The sequence below is a fragment of the Hordeum vulgare genome, chromosome 3H (genome assembly GCF_904849725.1).
Source record: "Hordeum vulgare subsp. vulgare chromosome 3H, MorexV3_pseudomolecules_assembly, whole genome shotgun sequence".
NCBI lineage: Eukaryota > Viridiplantae > Streptophyta > Magnoliopsida > Poales > Poaceae > Hordeum > Hordeum vulgare.
The window spans coordinates 221928401-221943399 of NC_058520.1; the positions used below are offsets into that span (position 1 = coordinate 221928401).

General features: G+C 49.2%; 1 protein-coding gene across 2 annotated transcripts; it reads left to right on the forward strand.

The window, feature by feature from the left end:
• LOC123443559 (kelch domain-containing protein 2-like) lies at window positions 1-3751 on the forward strand. 2 transcript variants are annotated; one of them, XM_045119977.1, is made up of 9 exons: window positions 1-576; window positions 1296-1829; window positions 1949-2014; window positions 2090-2256; window positions 2336-2483; window positions 2586-2676; window positions 2761-3116; window positions 3206-3310; window positions 3384-3751. In XM_045119977.1, the coding sequence occupies exons 1-9, from the start codon at window positions 463-465 to the stop codon at window positions 3660-3662; spliced, it is 1860 nt and encodes a 619-aa protein (XP_044975912.1). In that variant the 5' UTR covers window positions 1-462; the 3' UTR covers window positions 3663-3751. The 2 variants fall into 2 exon arrangements, with proteins under 2 accessions (XP_044975912.1, XP_044975913.1); XM_045119978.1 differs by having other exon boundaries at window positions 3-576; window positions 2589-2676.
• Window positions 3752-14999: the final 11248 nt, after the last annotated feature.

The window sequence follows — 14999 nt, forward strand, 5'->3', positions numbered from 1 at the left end:
TCTCTGTATGGTCATGGTCAGTCACGGCACCACTTCGAGCTCCCGTCCCCCGTCCGTCGGTACTCCTACCCCTATCCCTACCCCTACTCCTAGTAGTGTGATGTGCCATCCATCCATCGTTCGATGCGCTGGGCTGGCATAGTGAGTGCGTGGCGGTGGACTGGTGGTGACAGTGAGCTCCAAACCTTGGACATGAATTGAGGGGCACCCATCTTTTTCTGTCCATGTCTGTCCGAGTGATGGATGGATTGATTGATTGATTGATGTGTGATGCCTCACTAGCTCAGCTGAGCCCTCCCCTCGCATCCCCTTTGTGGCAAATCTCATCAGCAACAGGGACATCATCCTCTCCTCTCCTCTCCTTTGTGTTAGGATCCCCTTCTCTCTCTCTTTCCATATCCTCCTGTTGTCAGTCTCACCAACAGAGAGGCAGAGGAGGAGAGAGAGGGAGAATCAAACAAGATGGAGAGGAGGAGGAAGGCAATGTGGCTGTACCCAAAGGTGGTCGGCTTCAACCCTCCCGAGAGATGGGGGCACTCCGCCTGCTTCTTCCAAGGACTCATTTACGTCTTCGGGGTATGTATGTATATATCCGTAAAAAGCCTTGTTCCTTGGCATTTCTGTCTTCTTTTCATCATATATCTATTCGGCTAGCGAGTTTGCTGCTTGTTTTTCTTGACTGGCCCAGCGATTTTGTTCTCCTTTTCGTCAGATTAGAATCAAATAACCATCGAGAGACACTGGGTTGCAGTTCTTTTTTTGTAGGGGTTGGAAGAAATGTCTTTTTTGATGGGTTAATAATCTTGTGGCGGTTTTGTTTTGTCACGTTACCACCCCATCCCAGTGACATAGCAAAAAAATCAGTAGTACGGACTAGTTCATATTCTGTGATGCGTGTGGCCATGCAACGCAAATCATAAGGGCGAGCAAGATTGCTACTGAAGTATAGTTCTAGTACTGGTACGCACACTTGACCATTGGCACCGCACCCACCGTAATAGTACCATTTTTCTTTAGAAAAGGAGGTTACCCTATGTATGCCGTCGTTTTTATTAATTATCTCATAAAGGTCTGATAAAAACATATATCAATCTATATAAAGCCATCATTTACACCTATAAATTCAATAATATGAAATGTTCTTATTCTCCATATCTAAAATCATCGATGTCGTCGTTCATGTATCCACATAGTAATACTACCATTTGGCTAGCGAAATGCCTTTAGTGCTATTAGTAACAAGCTGCAGACTGTAATTGCACTAGAAAGTTAAAGCTATGTTTTCTTGTGAAAAGGGATGCTGCGGCGGTCTGCATTTCAGCGACGTGCTCACCCTCAACCTCGAGACAATGGCGTGGAGCTCCCTGGCGACCAAGGGGGAGACGCCCGGCACACGGGACAGCCACGGCGCCGCGCTCATCGGCCACCGGATGTTCGTCTTCGGTGGTACCAACGGCAACAAGAAGGTGAACGAGCTTCACGTGCTGGACCTACGCACCAAGGAGTGGAGCAAGCCTCCCTGCAAGGGGACCCCACCCTCGCCGCGGGAGAGCCACACTGTCACCACAGCGGCCGGCTGCGACAAGCTGGTGATCTTCGGCGGGAGCGGGGAAGGGGATGGGAACTACCTCAACGATGTGCACTTGCTGGACGTGCCCACCATGACGTGGACGTCCCCACAGGTCACCGGCGAGGTCGTCCCCGCGCCGAGGGACAGCCACGGCGCCGTCACCGTCGGCAATGGGCTGTTCGTCTACGGAGGTGACTGCGGCGACCGCTACCACGGTGAGGTGGACGTGCTCGACATGGACACCATGGCATGGTCAAGGGTAAGCGTCCTGTCCTTGTCATGTTACTAGTAGTATAGTACTGTATGTGATAGATGCCGATGTTTCTTTTACCTGGGTAAGGTAGGTGAATTTCTGATGTTCATTTCATTGCTTGACAGTTTTCAGTGAAAGGAGCTTCACCTGGTGTCCGGGCAGGTCATGCAGCCCTTGGCATTGGATCTAAGGTCAGAACCATGTACTGAGACAGTAACGTTACTCCGTGAAGAAATCATCCTAAATACTATAGCTTATCTTTACAGATCTATGTAATTGGAGGAGTTGGTGATAAGCAATACTATAGTGATGCATGGATTCTTGATGTGGTTGATCGTTCTTGGACTCAGCTTGAGACGTGCGGGCAGCAACCCCAGGGTCGGTTTTCTCATTCCGCAGTCATCATGAACACTGATATTGCAATCTATGGAGGGTAATCTTTCTTGCACAAACAATTCAGTGCACATTCTACTTGACTCGGTACCAATTTGGCATACCTTGAAATTCCACAGATGTGGTGAAGATGAACGACCCCTGAATGAGCTACTCGTTCTGCAATTAGGCTCCGGGCATCCAAATGGCCTCTACAACATCTCAATGAGCAAGATTTTGAGCAATCACTGGAGCCAAGAGAAGCACAAGTTGTTGAGAGCAGAACACGTGCATACCTTGACCTTCTACATATTTACATTATTATTCCATGCATGATGCTAAATTCTTATTATGCAAAAACATGCGTGATACATGACATATGTACTATAGCAGAAGGATACAAGCGCAAGCAACGTTGAACTCGGTCGTAAACCTGGAGAAGCAGAAATTGAGCAAAGAAATCCTTTCCTCTGTGGTCTAGGTAAGTGTATATCTTATCTTCCCAAAGCAGTTTCTATTGGTCAAGTCTTGCATTTATCGATAATTTGTCCGTTCACATGTTTAGAAAATGGGCATGTGAAAAGAAGAAAAACTGGAGATGTTGGTTCAAATGAGATGGAGTTGGAGCAGGAGGAGCACTCACTATCGCTTTCCCAACATTCGTCCCCTTCCCAGTCTGAAAAAGATCAGGAGCAGAATGGAGCTCACATAATTTCAGGATCTCCTAACGGGTTCATCCCAGCAATGCAACCGTTGGTTCGTCTCAACACCAACGGTTCTCGAAGAACCAGCGGAGGCATGTCCCCGAGGCCTCTCAAGACTGACCAGTTTCTCGGCGACATTGCACCGCAGCAACGACATGAAATGCAGTTCCTAACAGCTGAACCTAAGCACCACCACCGGCCATCCGGTCCACCTCTTGTATGCCTCTCTCCCTTCCACAACACTAGCCGGTAGCATACGTGGGCTTGTTTCTTGATATCCATCGTATCTGGTGGTTTGATGTGCAGATTGGAGCTGAGGTTCATGGGACAATTGATGGAGCTTTCGACTCGGGGTATCTCGTCACAGCCGTCGTCAGTGGGCAGCTTTTCCGAGGCGTTCTGTTTGCTCCTGTAAGCCAACTAATCACAAGTATAACGATGCATGTGGTGCAGGTTATTGAGGTTGTGCCATGTTTAATCCCAGGGACCTGGAGTAACAGCTCCAAGACCTGTGATGCACCATCAGATTCTCAATAGCTCGGCGATTCCTCCCCAGCAGCGCCCGGTGCTGGCTCACGCCTACCCGGTTCATGCCCGACCGGTGCTGCAGGCCACAGGCTTTGTACGGCCTGACTACAGTCACCATGCTCGGCGTGGGTTCCCGTCCAGAGTTGTCAAGTCCGAGTCGGACAGGAGCAGCAGTGACCTTCACCATGTTGTGCTCACGCTGGGAGGGCCAGGAGGGCCAGGAGGGGGCAACTGACCGTATCTTCGGATACACTTTGAGATCCTGCTCCTCACATTCGTCTGTTGAACTTGCTCTATAAAATATATTCTACTAGTTGAGGAAAATAAGCCTTCGGTGGTTTTAGGATTTGTTCAACTATGGCTGTTAGAGCAACTTTAACGGGGGGACAACGCGTCGATCCATTGTTAAAATGTGTCCGCTTAGCGTCCGCGTCGACTCATTTTTGGCCCAAATTTGGGACTGAAATGCGTCGGCGCCCCCTCGGTGTCCGTTCCAAACCACCGCAGGCAACCTAATTTATGACGGCCGCCATCATTGGCCCCACGCGTCGGCGACCGTGGTCGGCCTTTTTTATTTCGAGCGTGTGGTGGGTTTCGTCACCCGCTTCGAGAACCCGCCCTCGTCCCCACCTCGCCACCTTTTCGGCGACTGAAACCCTATCCCACCATGGCTGACGGCTTCCCAAACAAGGGCAAGGCCCCACTCTTCCCCCGCGGGCCGTGCTACCTCCCCACCGTCTTCTTCACGGCCTCGCCAGCGCGTGAGCGTCCCGGTGCACCAAGCACGATGGCACTGGGAGCACCGCGTCGCACTTCCTTACCTCAACGTCACGTTGCCGCACGGCTGACACCTGGATCCGGAGAGGATTTTGGTGTCGGCCGTGCCGCGGTCGACGCGGGTGCATCTGGAGGAGGTGACGAAGCGGCGGCGTCTGCTGACTGCGGAGCAGCGATGAGACCCCACATACGCGACCGACTCCCCTAACTGGGAGGTGTGGTTCGCGGTGGAACACGAGGAACAACGTCGCCGTGGCATGAGCGAAGTGCAGCCAGGAGGCCCTCCGTCGTAGCCACCTGTCGTCAGCGACGAGGACCAGGAGGCTTAGGCCGCCTACCAGGCGGCGCTCGCTGGTGTCCTCCGCGACAGCGAGGAAGAAGCTTGGCGCGCCGCCGAAGAGGAGGAGGCGTACCAGCGGCAGCTCGCTGAGGCCATGGCACTATCGGCCGTCGGCGACTATGTCGTGCCACCTTCGCCGGAGCCCTAGCCCGCGCTACCGCGACAGGTCTACCATTGGACAGACGTTGTCTAGGAGTTCGTCAGCGCGCCACCCATCTGGCTGGGCGCGACCCCGCTGCAGCAGCAGGCCTACCTCGAGCACTGGAGGTCGGTGCACCGGCAGGCTTAGCGCGCCGAAGGCCTGCGGCTCATGGAGCTGGAGAAGGAGGAGGAGGAGGAGGAGCGACGGAAGGCGGCGACGGAGGAGCATGCTCGCGCTGCTGCGCTGCCACCGCCACCACCACAGCCCGCGCCGGCGGGGCAGACGACGAAGGCACATGCAGTTGCGTTCTGGAACTCGGCGTTCCCCTGGTCCGGCCCTGCGCCAACGCTGGTGGACCTCTCCATCCCCGACGACGACGATGATGACACCTAGGGCTGCATGGACGTAGTTTTAGTTTTTTATAATTTAATGTAATGCGGACGCGACATGTGGACCATCGCCGGCCTTTGTGGCCGGCTTTTAATGTTTAAATATGTTTAATGTTTTTTTTCTCGCCGGCAAAAAATGGGTCCGATCAGCGTTGGGCGCACGAGCCGACCCATTTGCGGAAGCGGACGTTCGTGTCCGCCTCGCCGACCCAGACCCGTTGGAGTTTCCCTTATGTGTAATATTTGTCGGTCTAGTTTTTTTTAGGGAAAAAGTCTAATCTTTATTGATCAAATTCCACAAAGAGTGGGATTTTGTTTAAATCACGTGGTTGGCCAAACCACACATGATGCCGAGGAGCCCGAGCCCGCGCTGCCACGACAGGTCTACCAGTAGACCGACGTTGTCTAGGAGTTCGTCAGCGCGCCGCCCATCTGGTTGGGCACGACCCCGCTGCAGGAGCAGGCCTACCTCGAGCACTGGAGGTCGGTGCACCGGCATGCTTAGTGCGCCGAAGGCCTACGGCTCATGGAGCTGGAGAAGGAGGAGGAGGAGGAGCGACGGAAGGCGGCGGAGGAGGAGCATGCTCGCACTGCTGCGCTGCCACCGCCACCACCACAGCCCGCGCCGGCGGGGCACACGATGGAGGCACATGCAACTGCGTTCTAGAACTCGACGTTCCCCTGGGCCGGCCCTGCGCCAACGCTGATGGACCTCACCGGCACCGACGACGACGACGACGCCTAGGGCTGCATGGATGTAGTTTTAGTTTTTTTAATTTAATGTAATGCGGATGCGACACGTGGACTATCGCCGGCCTTCGTGGCCGGCTTTTCATGTTTAAATATATTTAATGTTTTTTTTCTCGCCGGCAAAAAATGGGTCCGATCAGCGGTGGGCGCACGAGCCGGCCCATTTGTGAAAGCAAGCAGAAGTTCGTGTCCGCCTGACCGGCCCAAACGGACAAAAGGTGGACGAAATCGCTGTCCGTTTGGATCGGCCCGTTGGAGTTGCCCTTATGTGTAGTATTTGTCGGTCTAGTTTTTTTTAGAGAAAAAGCCTAATCTTTATTGATCAAATTCCACAAAGAGTGGGATTTTTCTTACATCATATGGTTGGCCAAACCACACATGATGCCCAGGAGCTAAATTTAGAGTGTATCTAGCTAAGTTATGAGCTTCCATATTGCTTTTACGACCTTCATGAATAAAACTACAAGAAGAATTGGTTGACTGAAGTTTAATCTCATCAATTGCGCCATGCCTTCTTTGTGAACCTCGGTTGATGTCCTGGACTACCCCTTTTGCGTCTGAGGATATGACAACCTGATGTAGGAGAAGATCATCGGCAATTGAGAGTACTTCCCTGCAAGCCAATGTTTCCAGCGTCATCGGGTCATCTACGCCTTGCACCACCAGTGCGCAACTGCCTAGGTAGTTCTCAGTTAAATCACGGCACACCATCTCTACAACGCCCCTTGCATGTCCTCACAACTGCTTCAATGTAACGACTAAGATGCAGTCCGGGAAAAGGGGCACATCTAAACGTTTCGCAAGCGAGATAATCATAACATTACATAACTAAAAGAGTGACAAGTAGGACATACACTTGCCATCTGATAAGAATATAGCATATAGCTTACAGACACACATTATTCAAAGCATGGTTTAGTCCAGCTACGGACAATATGAAAACAGATAAAGCTCTGAAATCCCGCATGATGGCCCCACGATCACGACCACGGCCTCTAGTCCTCCGGATAAGTCACATACAGTTTGCCAGAGTCCTCATCGAACTCCCACTTCAGCTGGCTTTCCCCAGGATCTCCTGCATCAGGCGTACCTGTACTTGTGGGTGTTTGTAGTAAACCGTGAGTCACGAGGACTCAACAATCCAATGACCTTGGTATCGAATCTAGCCGAGTTAATGGGTGAGGAAGGTTAAGTGTAAGGGTTTGCAGCAACCTAAGCAGATATGGTGGCTACCTTACAATGATCAGAGTAAACATATGGTGGTCTACGCAAGTCGATCGAACACTAGATTGATCACTAAGTGATCCTGAACACCTACTTACGTTAAACATAACCCCACAGTGTTCTCGATCAGCGAAGGATCTCCGAAAGAGACAATCACAATTACGCACTCAGTTGGCAGTTTTATTAGAATTACTTTAAGTTGTCTAGAACCGGATGTTAACAAAATATCCATATTTGCCACATAACCGCGGACACGGCTTTCCGAAAGATTAAACCCTACAGGGGTGCTCTAACTAGTCCATTACAAATTACGACATGTCGCATAGTAATTCTCTATCACGAAACTCGTGATCTTAACTATCCTAGAAGGAAAACCTCAACTTTGAGGAGACCCAAAGTTTCACCGGAATTCCAATGCGCAAGATATATCGCTAAGGTAAGACAAATCTAGCAGGACCGCCCGACGTGTCGACGACCCCGATAAGAGCCGCGTATCTCAGTCTCAGGACACGACGGATGGAACTAGCGACGAGAACCAAACCTCAAGTTTCCTCGCGGTGGCCCCGCAGGCAGTCCAGTTTGGACCAACACTCATGAGGAGCACTGGCCTGGTTTGTTGATTAATTCCTCGAGGTAGCTATTCGCTATGCATTTAATTATTAAGTTATTAGCAGATTAAAACCAAAGTTGGGTATTGCCAGACAAGCCTTAACACTACACGATTTATCAAGGGGGTCCCCATAACAACCCCGAACGTGTTAGGAGCGATCAGTTATGGAATAAAACACCGGTAGCCGAAACTAAGGCGACAACAATGGAACAGATCACCCGGAAAAAGGTTAGGCCTTCCGTTATTTACCAAGTATATATGTGCATTAATTAAATAGCAGTTAAACATAATGATATCAAAATGCCCATGTTATCACATGGACCAGCTGGCACCTGCAACTAGCAAAGCTATCCATTACAGGTTGAACAAGCCTACTTAGCCAAACAATATTTGCTAGGAACGGAAAGTGTTTGGGGTTCATGGCAAAGACAGATGGCATATGTATCATGTGGTAGGCAGCGAGCATGTAACGATAGAACGTGATTCTAAGCATAACAAAGCTAGAAACGGTGTCAAGGTCACGGTCATCTTGCGTGTGATTTCTTCAGACTGGAACTACTCTTGTTCTTCCTGCACGAACTCTCCAGAATCCACGTACTCGCTCTCCATTCCCGATGCTACCCAAAATAAGATAACAACAGATAAACGCCAGCAACACATAGTGCAACAACCAATATGATGCATGTGTGAAGAAGGAAGCATGCATCACTATTCTAGTCACTTTCATATGCATTAGTTAAGTTAATTAAATTCTGGACAGAACCTCATATTTAGTTATCTTGACATGCATGAACATCACATGAACATGTGCATCACGGGAAAACGATGCAAAAACATATGAAGAACTTTGTGAACGGAGTCTCGGATCAACCGGAAACTACAAAACAAATTACGAAGGTCTATGGTTCAAAACAGCCACAAACACAAACATATGGGCACTCACACATCTAACCAGGTTGCCACATGATCAAGCAACAAGATATAAGTGGAATAATGCTTGATTACACACCACACCATCAACCATAACTCACACAAGCTCAAAAACCAACTAGACACACAATATGTTTTTAACAGCAACATTACACTTTGATCACAATGTCTATAGTAGCTACAACCCTCTAAATAAATCAAACAACACATGAAACTGAAGCCATCTAACTGCATTATATCCTCTAACAAAAATCTAAGGCAAAGGAATCACCCATGAGCAGATCTACAACCTCTAACTTGGACAAAATGTCACACATTGGGACTTAGTGAAAATTACAGATTTTCACCAGTTGCTTATGCTCTGAAGCACTTTGGCAGACTCCAAAATGATATCTACAGGAGGTGTCTAAGCATGAAATTTTACAGGGAGCTACAAAACATAACAGAAAACAAACATTAGTTTGTTGCTTGGGCTAATTCCCAACACAGGAGCAAATATGAGTAACACAACATGGGAATAAAATAACTCCTGATTTCCAGACTTAGTGAAAATTATAGCATGCAGAAAACATATATCATAGCAAGTTTAGAGCAAAGTTTCCACTGATATTTTGACTTAGCATAAGAAAGAAAAATACTAGGACATTCACAACAAGTTTATCTAACACTTTCATGTTGACAGCAAGTTTTAAACATGCATAGATGAAATCATAGAAAAGGGACAAAATGGCATCACAACAGAAAATAGCAGCTTTGTGAAGTTGCTCTAAAGTGAAATCTGATTGCACCAATGGATTCCTGGGATGATTCAATCCAAAAACTCATATTCATACCTATGTACTTGCATGAATCATCAATGCACAATTGTAGCTCGAAAATTAGCACATGGAAACATATAAGCTACAAGTTACTTATTGCCATATATGAAAGCTGCCATATTTGGCATGTCCACTTTTGGAGACCCGCTAGAAAAGGATTAGACACACATTAAACTACCTAGGCATGGCATAGCATCACAAACAAGAATAAACTTACATGGGGACATGTGTTCATCCACACACACACACACATGAGCACACACACACCCAAAGCATATGTGCTCACACTTGCACATGTATATGTGGTCTCACACACACACACACACACCTACATCTACACATGCACATCACATACAAGAATCTACACACACATAGTAGATACACACACCACACCATATGTATATATACACATATGTATAAATATGCCTACTTGCACAAGTGCATATGTGCATATGCACATGCACACATACACCCACATACACCTACATTCTCAAGCACACATACACACAAGCATAATAATACACCTAGTGCAAAACAGGAGGAAAAGCATCAAGAAAACAAAGAGAAAAAGATCAAAAAGAAAAAAAGAAAAAGGGTGGGGGGGTGAGGGAGTCGAACCCACGACCTGCTGGTCGTCACCCAAGTGCACATGCCACTGCGCTAGCTAATCGTTTCTCAACAGAGAGGGGGGTGTTTCTCTTTTGAGCAGGCCCCTCTGTCCTACGCTGAACCGCGGCGACCGGAACAGAGGTGCTCGTCGGCGATCACACGGGCCACCATCAGCAGGGAAGACCTCCGGCGGGGGTTGCGGGATCCTAGAGGAACCCATCCTCGCATCTATCACATGAGGAGGTCACTACGCTAAGCACCTCTTCCCTACGGTGGAGCTGCGGCGAAAATGAACACGGGCTTGCCGGAGACGTGACTACGGCTACGCACACGCTACGGGGAACGGCTGCAGCAAGACGGCTCGCCACGGGGTCGACGGAGCCAACGAAGGGGAAGAAGGGGTCGGAGACGAACGCCGGAGTCAAAGCAGAGAAGAACCGCGACGGAGCAGAACGGCGGCGACGTTGACGAGGAAGGGCTCGTCGACGTGGAGGCTCTCCGGGGCTCCTAATGCCGGGAATGGAACGCGGGGAGCAGCCCCGAGGTCCTGGACATCTTCGCCGACACTGGGGACGACGACGACGCGGTGTGGACGACGGCGATCTTCACCCTCTCTCTGATTGCTCTCTGAACCTTCTGCAGAAACTTACCTTGGAGAAGGAAATGGAGGAGAAGGAGGAGGCGAGGGTGGCGGCGCGATGGAGGAACCCTAGGCACGGACACCAAGGGGGGGTATAAAGGAGGAGGAGGGAGGAACTGCCGTCTGACGCCCATGTGCGTGCACGAGCATCGGAGCATAGGAGGGACGCGTCGGGAAAAAAAGGTGGAGGGGGAGGATGAGCCACTGACGCGTGGGGCCTCGGCGCCTCGCTGGAAAGGAGGAGAAGACGCGGCTCTATGGAATCGAGGCCATGGCCAAGCCCACCGCTCTCTCTCACGCACAGCTAAACCGAGCAGGTAAAATGTTTTCCTTTTTGAAATAAGATATCACCAAAAATTCCAAACAGAGGCAAGCGAAAGTTTTTTGGTAAAAGAAAAATAGACAGGGCATGAGGGAATTATACCCTTTTAACTAAATTAAGATCCAGATTTTAGGACAAGATAAAAAAACACTTAAAACAGAATTAGTTGTTGTTTTATTTATAAGGCCTCAATAAACCAAAGTCCAAAACAACAATGAGAGCAACTCCTACACTCACATATAAAACCTCTAAAATAATAACATTTTTATAACATGTCCAAGCATTAGTTAATAACTCAAGTTAAAATAAATAATGGAATGAGGGTTTTTGCAAGGTTTTGAAATACTACTCTCCACCACGCACCAAGTATAAACAGTAACACAATCCATGATGGATCAAACACCAGCATACCACAAGTAAGAAATGCAATGAATGCAAATGAATGCAAGATGATGACATGGAATGATGGCCACATGAAATGATAACCTCCTCATAACTTCCATACATGGGTTCAACAAGGTCTCCACAATTGGAAAGGGGTACAAATAAGGAAAGAAAACATCTAGGCTGTTATAGTCAACATGAACCTTTGCATGATTGTTGGGGCTCGTGGTCGAAATCTCCTGTTTCTGTCCACCTGTACTGTTGGAACCCCCTCCGCTTTGCCTTCCTTTATTTGTTCTAACTCACCAATGAACCTTGTTGTGAAAGAGTACATCGATTGTGGGCTCTGGAAGATCCCCTCATGAATGGACTTTCTTCTAGACGTCGAGATTGCCCCTAATGCAACTGCCACTTTGACAAAAAGTGCATGTGATAATGATTCCAATTGTGCAAACAACCAGTGTTTTGCGTTGGGTTCCATATTTGTGTGAAGTCCTCGGTTTAATCGTACGCTAATCATACATGCAAATGTGTACGATCAAACCCAAGGACTCACGGGAAGATATCACAACACAACTCTAGACACAAATAAAATAATACAAGCTTCATATTACAAGCCAGGGGCCTCGAGGGCTAGAACACAGAAGCTCGATAAGCACACGAGTCAGCGGAAGCAACAAATATCTGAGTACAGACATAAAACATGGGGTGCCTTAGAGAAGGCTAGCACAAAAGGTACAACGATCGAATGAGGCGAGGCCTCCTGCCTGGGAACCTCCTAACTACTCCTGATCAACAGCGGCCTCCACGTAGTAGTAGGCACCGTCGGGGTAGCAATCATCGTCGGCGGGGACCTCCATCTCCTGGGCTCCATCATCTGGTCGCAGCAAACAGATCAAGGGGACAAGGTGGAAGCAAAGCAGCGGTGAGTACTCATCCAAAGTACTCGCAAGTCTTACATCAGAACTATTCTAGGTATGCATCAGTATCAAGAAGGGGGGGGTTGTTATATGTGGACTGACTGCAGCAATGCGAGAATAGAGGGAGAAGGCCTAGTCCTATCAAAGACTAGCATCTTCAGGGTCTTGCAGCAATAGACGAGAGTAGGACACGGGTAAAACATTAATATTCATATTGTTGCAGCATTATTAAAGTGAGGTCACGCCTAAAGATCCTCCGTCGACTCCCTACGAGGAAGCAATCCCGAGGCAAACTAATGATCCAGTTAAGTAACAATTGTAGTTGTATAAGATCAGGGCACAACTCCAAGTCGTCCTGTAACCGTGGACACGACTATTAGAATAGTTATTTTCATCCCTGCAGGGGTGCACCACATGTCCCGTCACGCTCGATAACACTCTGGCCGGACACACTTTTCTGGGTCCTGCCCGGCCTCGGAATATCGACACGTCGCAGCCCCACCTAAGAGTAATCAGGGAGGCCAGCCCGTCGGTCTAACTCCTAAGCACAAAGGGTTCGTGGGCCCAGTTCCCCTTTGCGCTCCTGCACGTGGCGTGGGCGGCCGACGTCAGTCCTAGCATCCCTTAATCACAAGCGGGATGCATCTCGGGACCACTCGGGCGCGCGCCGCTACATTTGCTGACATCTGAAAAGCATCGGCTGATACCGCGATGCCGAGTACCCATAATTCTTCCCGCGTAGCCGGTTAGTGCAAAAAGGTCTCCGACCAACCCAGATCAAATACCCAAATCCATTAACATTTTAATTAGGCCATCAACATAGTCTCGCGGGAATCCACCCGTCTTACAACTAATCACCAATGATCCCAGTAACATGGTCGAGTAACTTGTAATGCCCCAAGTGTAGGTCTTTCCCTTTTTGTAACCTTCCATGTGGGACCACCTTGACTTTGTCATGAGAGTTTCTATGCATGTATGAATTCATGTGCCACCTTCTATTTTTCTTTTGCATGCATGCATCCATGCCACACCATCCTTGCCATACATTATGATTCTATGTCCTGTTATGATTGCATGTGATCTTGCTAGGTGTGATGTGGTGGTATTGTAATTTCTTGTGTTGATGGATAGGTAATGTTGGAGTGTGGTGTGTAGGAGTGGTGGCTTGGGATTTCAAAGCTCCTTGCTATTTCAAATCCTTTTCCCTCCTATTATCTCATGTTCAAAATTCTTTCTTCCCAAAAAGTTGTTCTAAAATGTCTTGTGATTAGAGTTAAATGTGGTTATGATGATGTGTGTATTTGCTGTTTTGTTCCTTGTTTTTAAAGGTGCAAATAAACCCAAAACAGTAAATTAATTACTGTTTTGCATTTATTCCAAATGGCTCCAAATATTGTTTTCCTATTTTATTCTATTAGGCCATAATTCCTTATGGCGAGGGGCATTTTTGCTTCGATTTTTACCCCATCAGAACTGCTAGTGGATTTAAATCCTAGCTGAGTTTATTTTAAAAAGATTCAAATCCCTCTCAGCCTTTTCCTCTATCTGACGCGTGTGGCAATCAAACCCTCGCGGCCCAGCCCACTTCTACCCAGGTCACGCGCGCGGGCGTCGTCCTCCTCCCCTTTCCAGCGAGGCAGTGGGGCCCAGGGGTCAGCCTCTCTTATCTTCTTCTCTGTTTCACCGGAGAGAGAGAGAGAGCTCGCACGCTGGCCACCGCGGCGCGTCCCTCGTTCCCCTCTCGCCCTATAAAAGCCCTTGGCATCCGTGCCTCGGCTAGGGTTTCCCTTCCGCCGCCGCTCCACCAGATCCCTTCTCCCTCCTCTCTCTCTCGTCGCGGTAAAGTAAGCCGCCAGATCCGCCATGGCCGACGGGTGAAGGAGATCACCGTCGTCGCCGTGGTACCTTCTCTTCCACGTCGAGGGGTCCAGGAGCACGCGGGCCTCTGCACGGCCTCGTTCCCGCCGCTAGATCGTCGTCCCCGACTCTGCATCGTCTTCCTCCCGGAGGCCCTTCTTCTCCGACAAGCTCCGCCGCTGCGCGTTCTTCTTCCTGCTACTTCCTCTACGGTTGCTCCCTCCTCGACTCGTACGCGAGGTAGTGCACCCCCTCCTTCCTCCCTGTCTTAGATCGGGCGCCGAAGCAATTGAGTTCGTCGGCGAGATGTTCTTGTCGCCGGAGCCGCAGGTCGCTGTGGCCACGTCGCAGTAGAGCCCCTTGGGCATAGATAATTGCGGGAATGGATCCGTGTGGATGTGGGCTTCCTCCCCTCCACGAGCCGGAGTTGAATTTGGCTCGCAGCGCCGGCGAGGCACCTCCCCTGTTCCGGCCAGTCGTCGGTAGCAGACGAGCAGGGGGTGTCCTCTTCTGTTTTGCAGCGTGTATAGGTTCAAACATCGATCTGTAGTGCAGTGGTAGCGCGTGGTTGTGCCTGATGAGAGGGCGCGGGTTCGATCCCCCCCCCTCGGCCTCTTTTGTTTTGGAGATTTTATTGCACAGTGACCAGTGTAACAGTTTACTCTGTTTTCTTTCCTCTATCCTGTCGACTAGATGACAGTGGTGTGGTGGATTGGTGCTGTTGCTGGAAACCAGAGGTTCTGGGTTCGATTCTCAGGAGCCCCTATTTCTTTTTTTTGTTGTCTTTTCTTTTATGCCTATTTTATTTCCTGTTCTTCTAACTCTTAGGCAAAGTGGCATTTTAGTTCTGCTAATTTTCT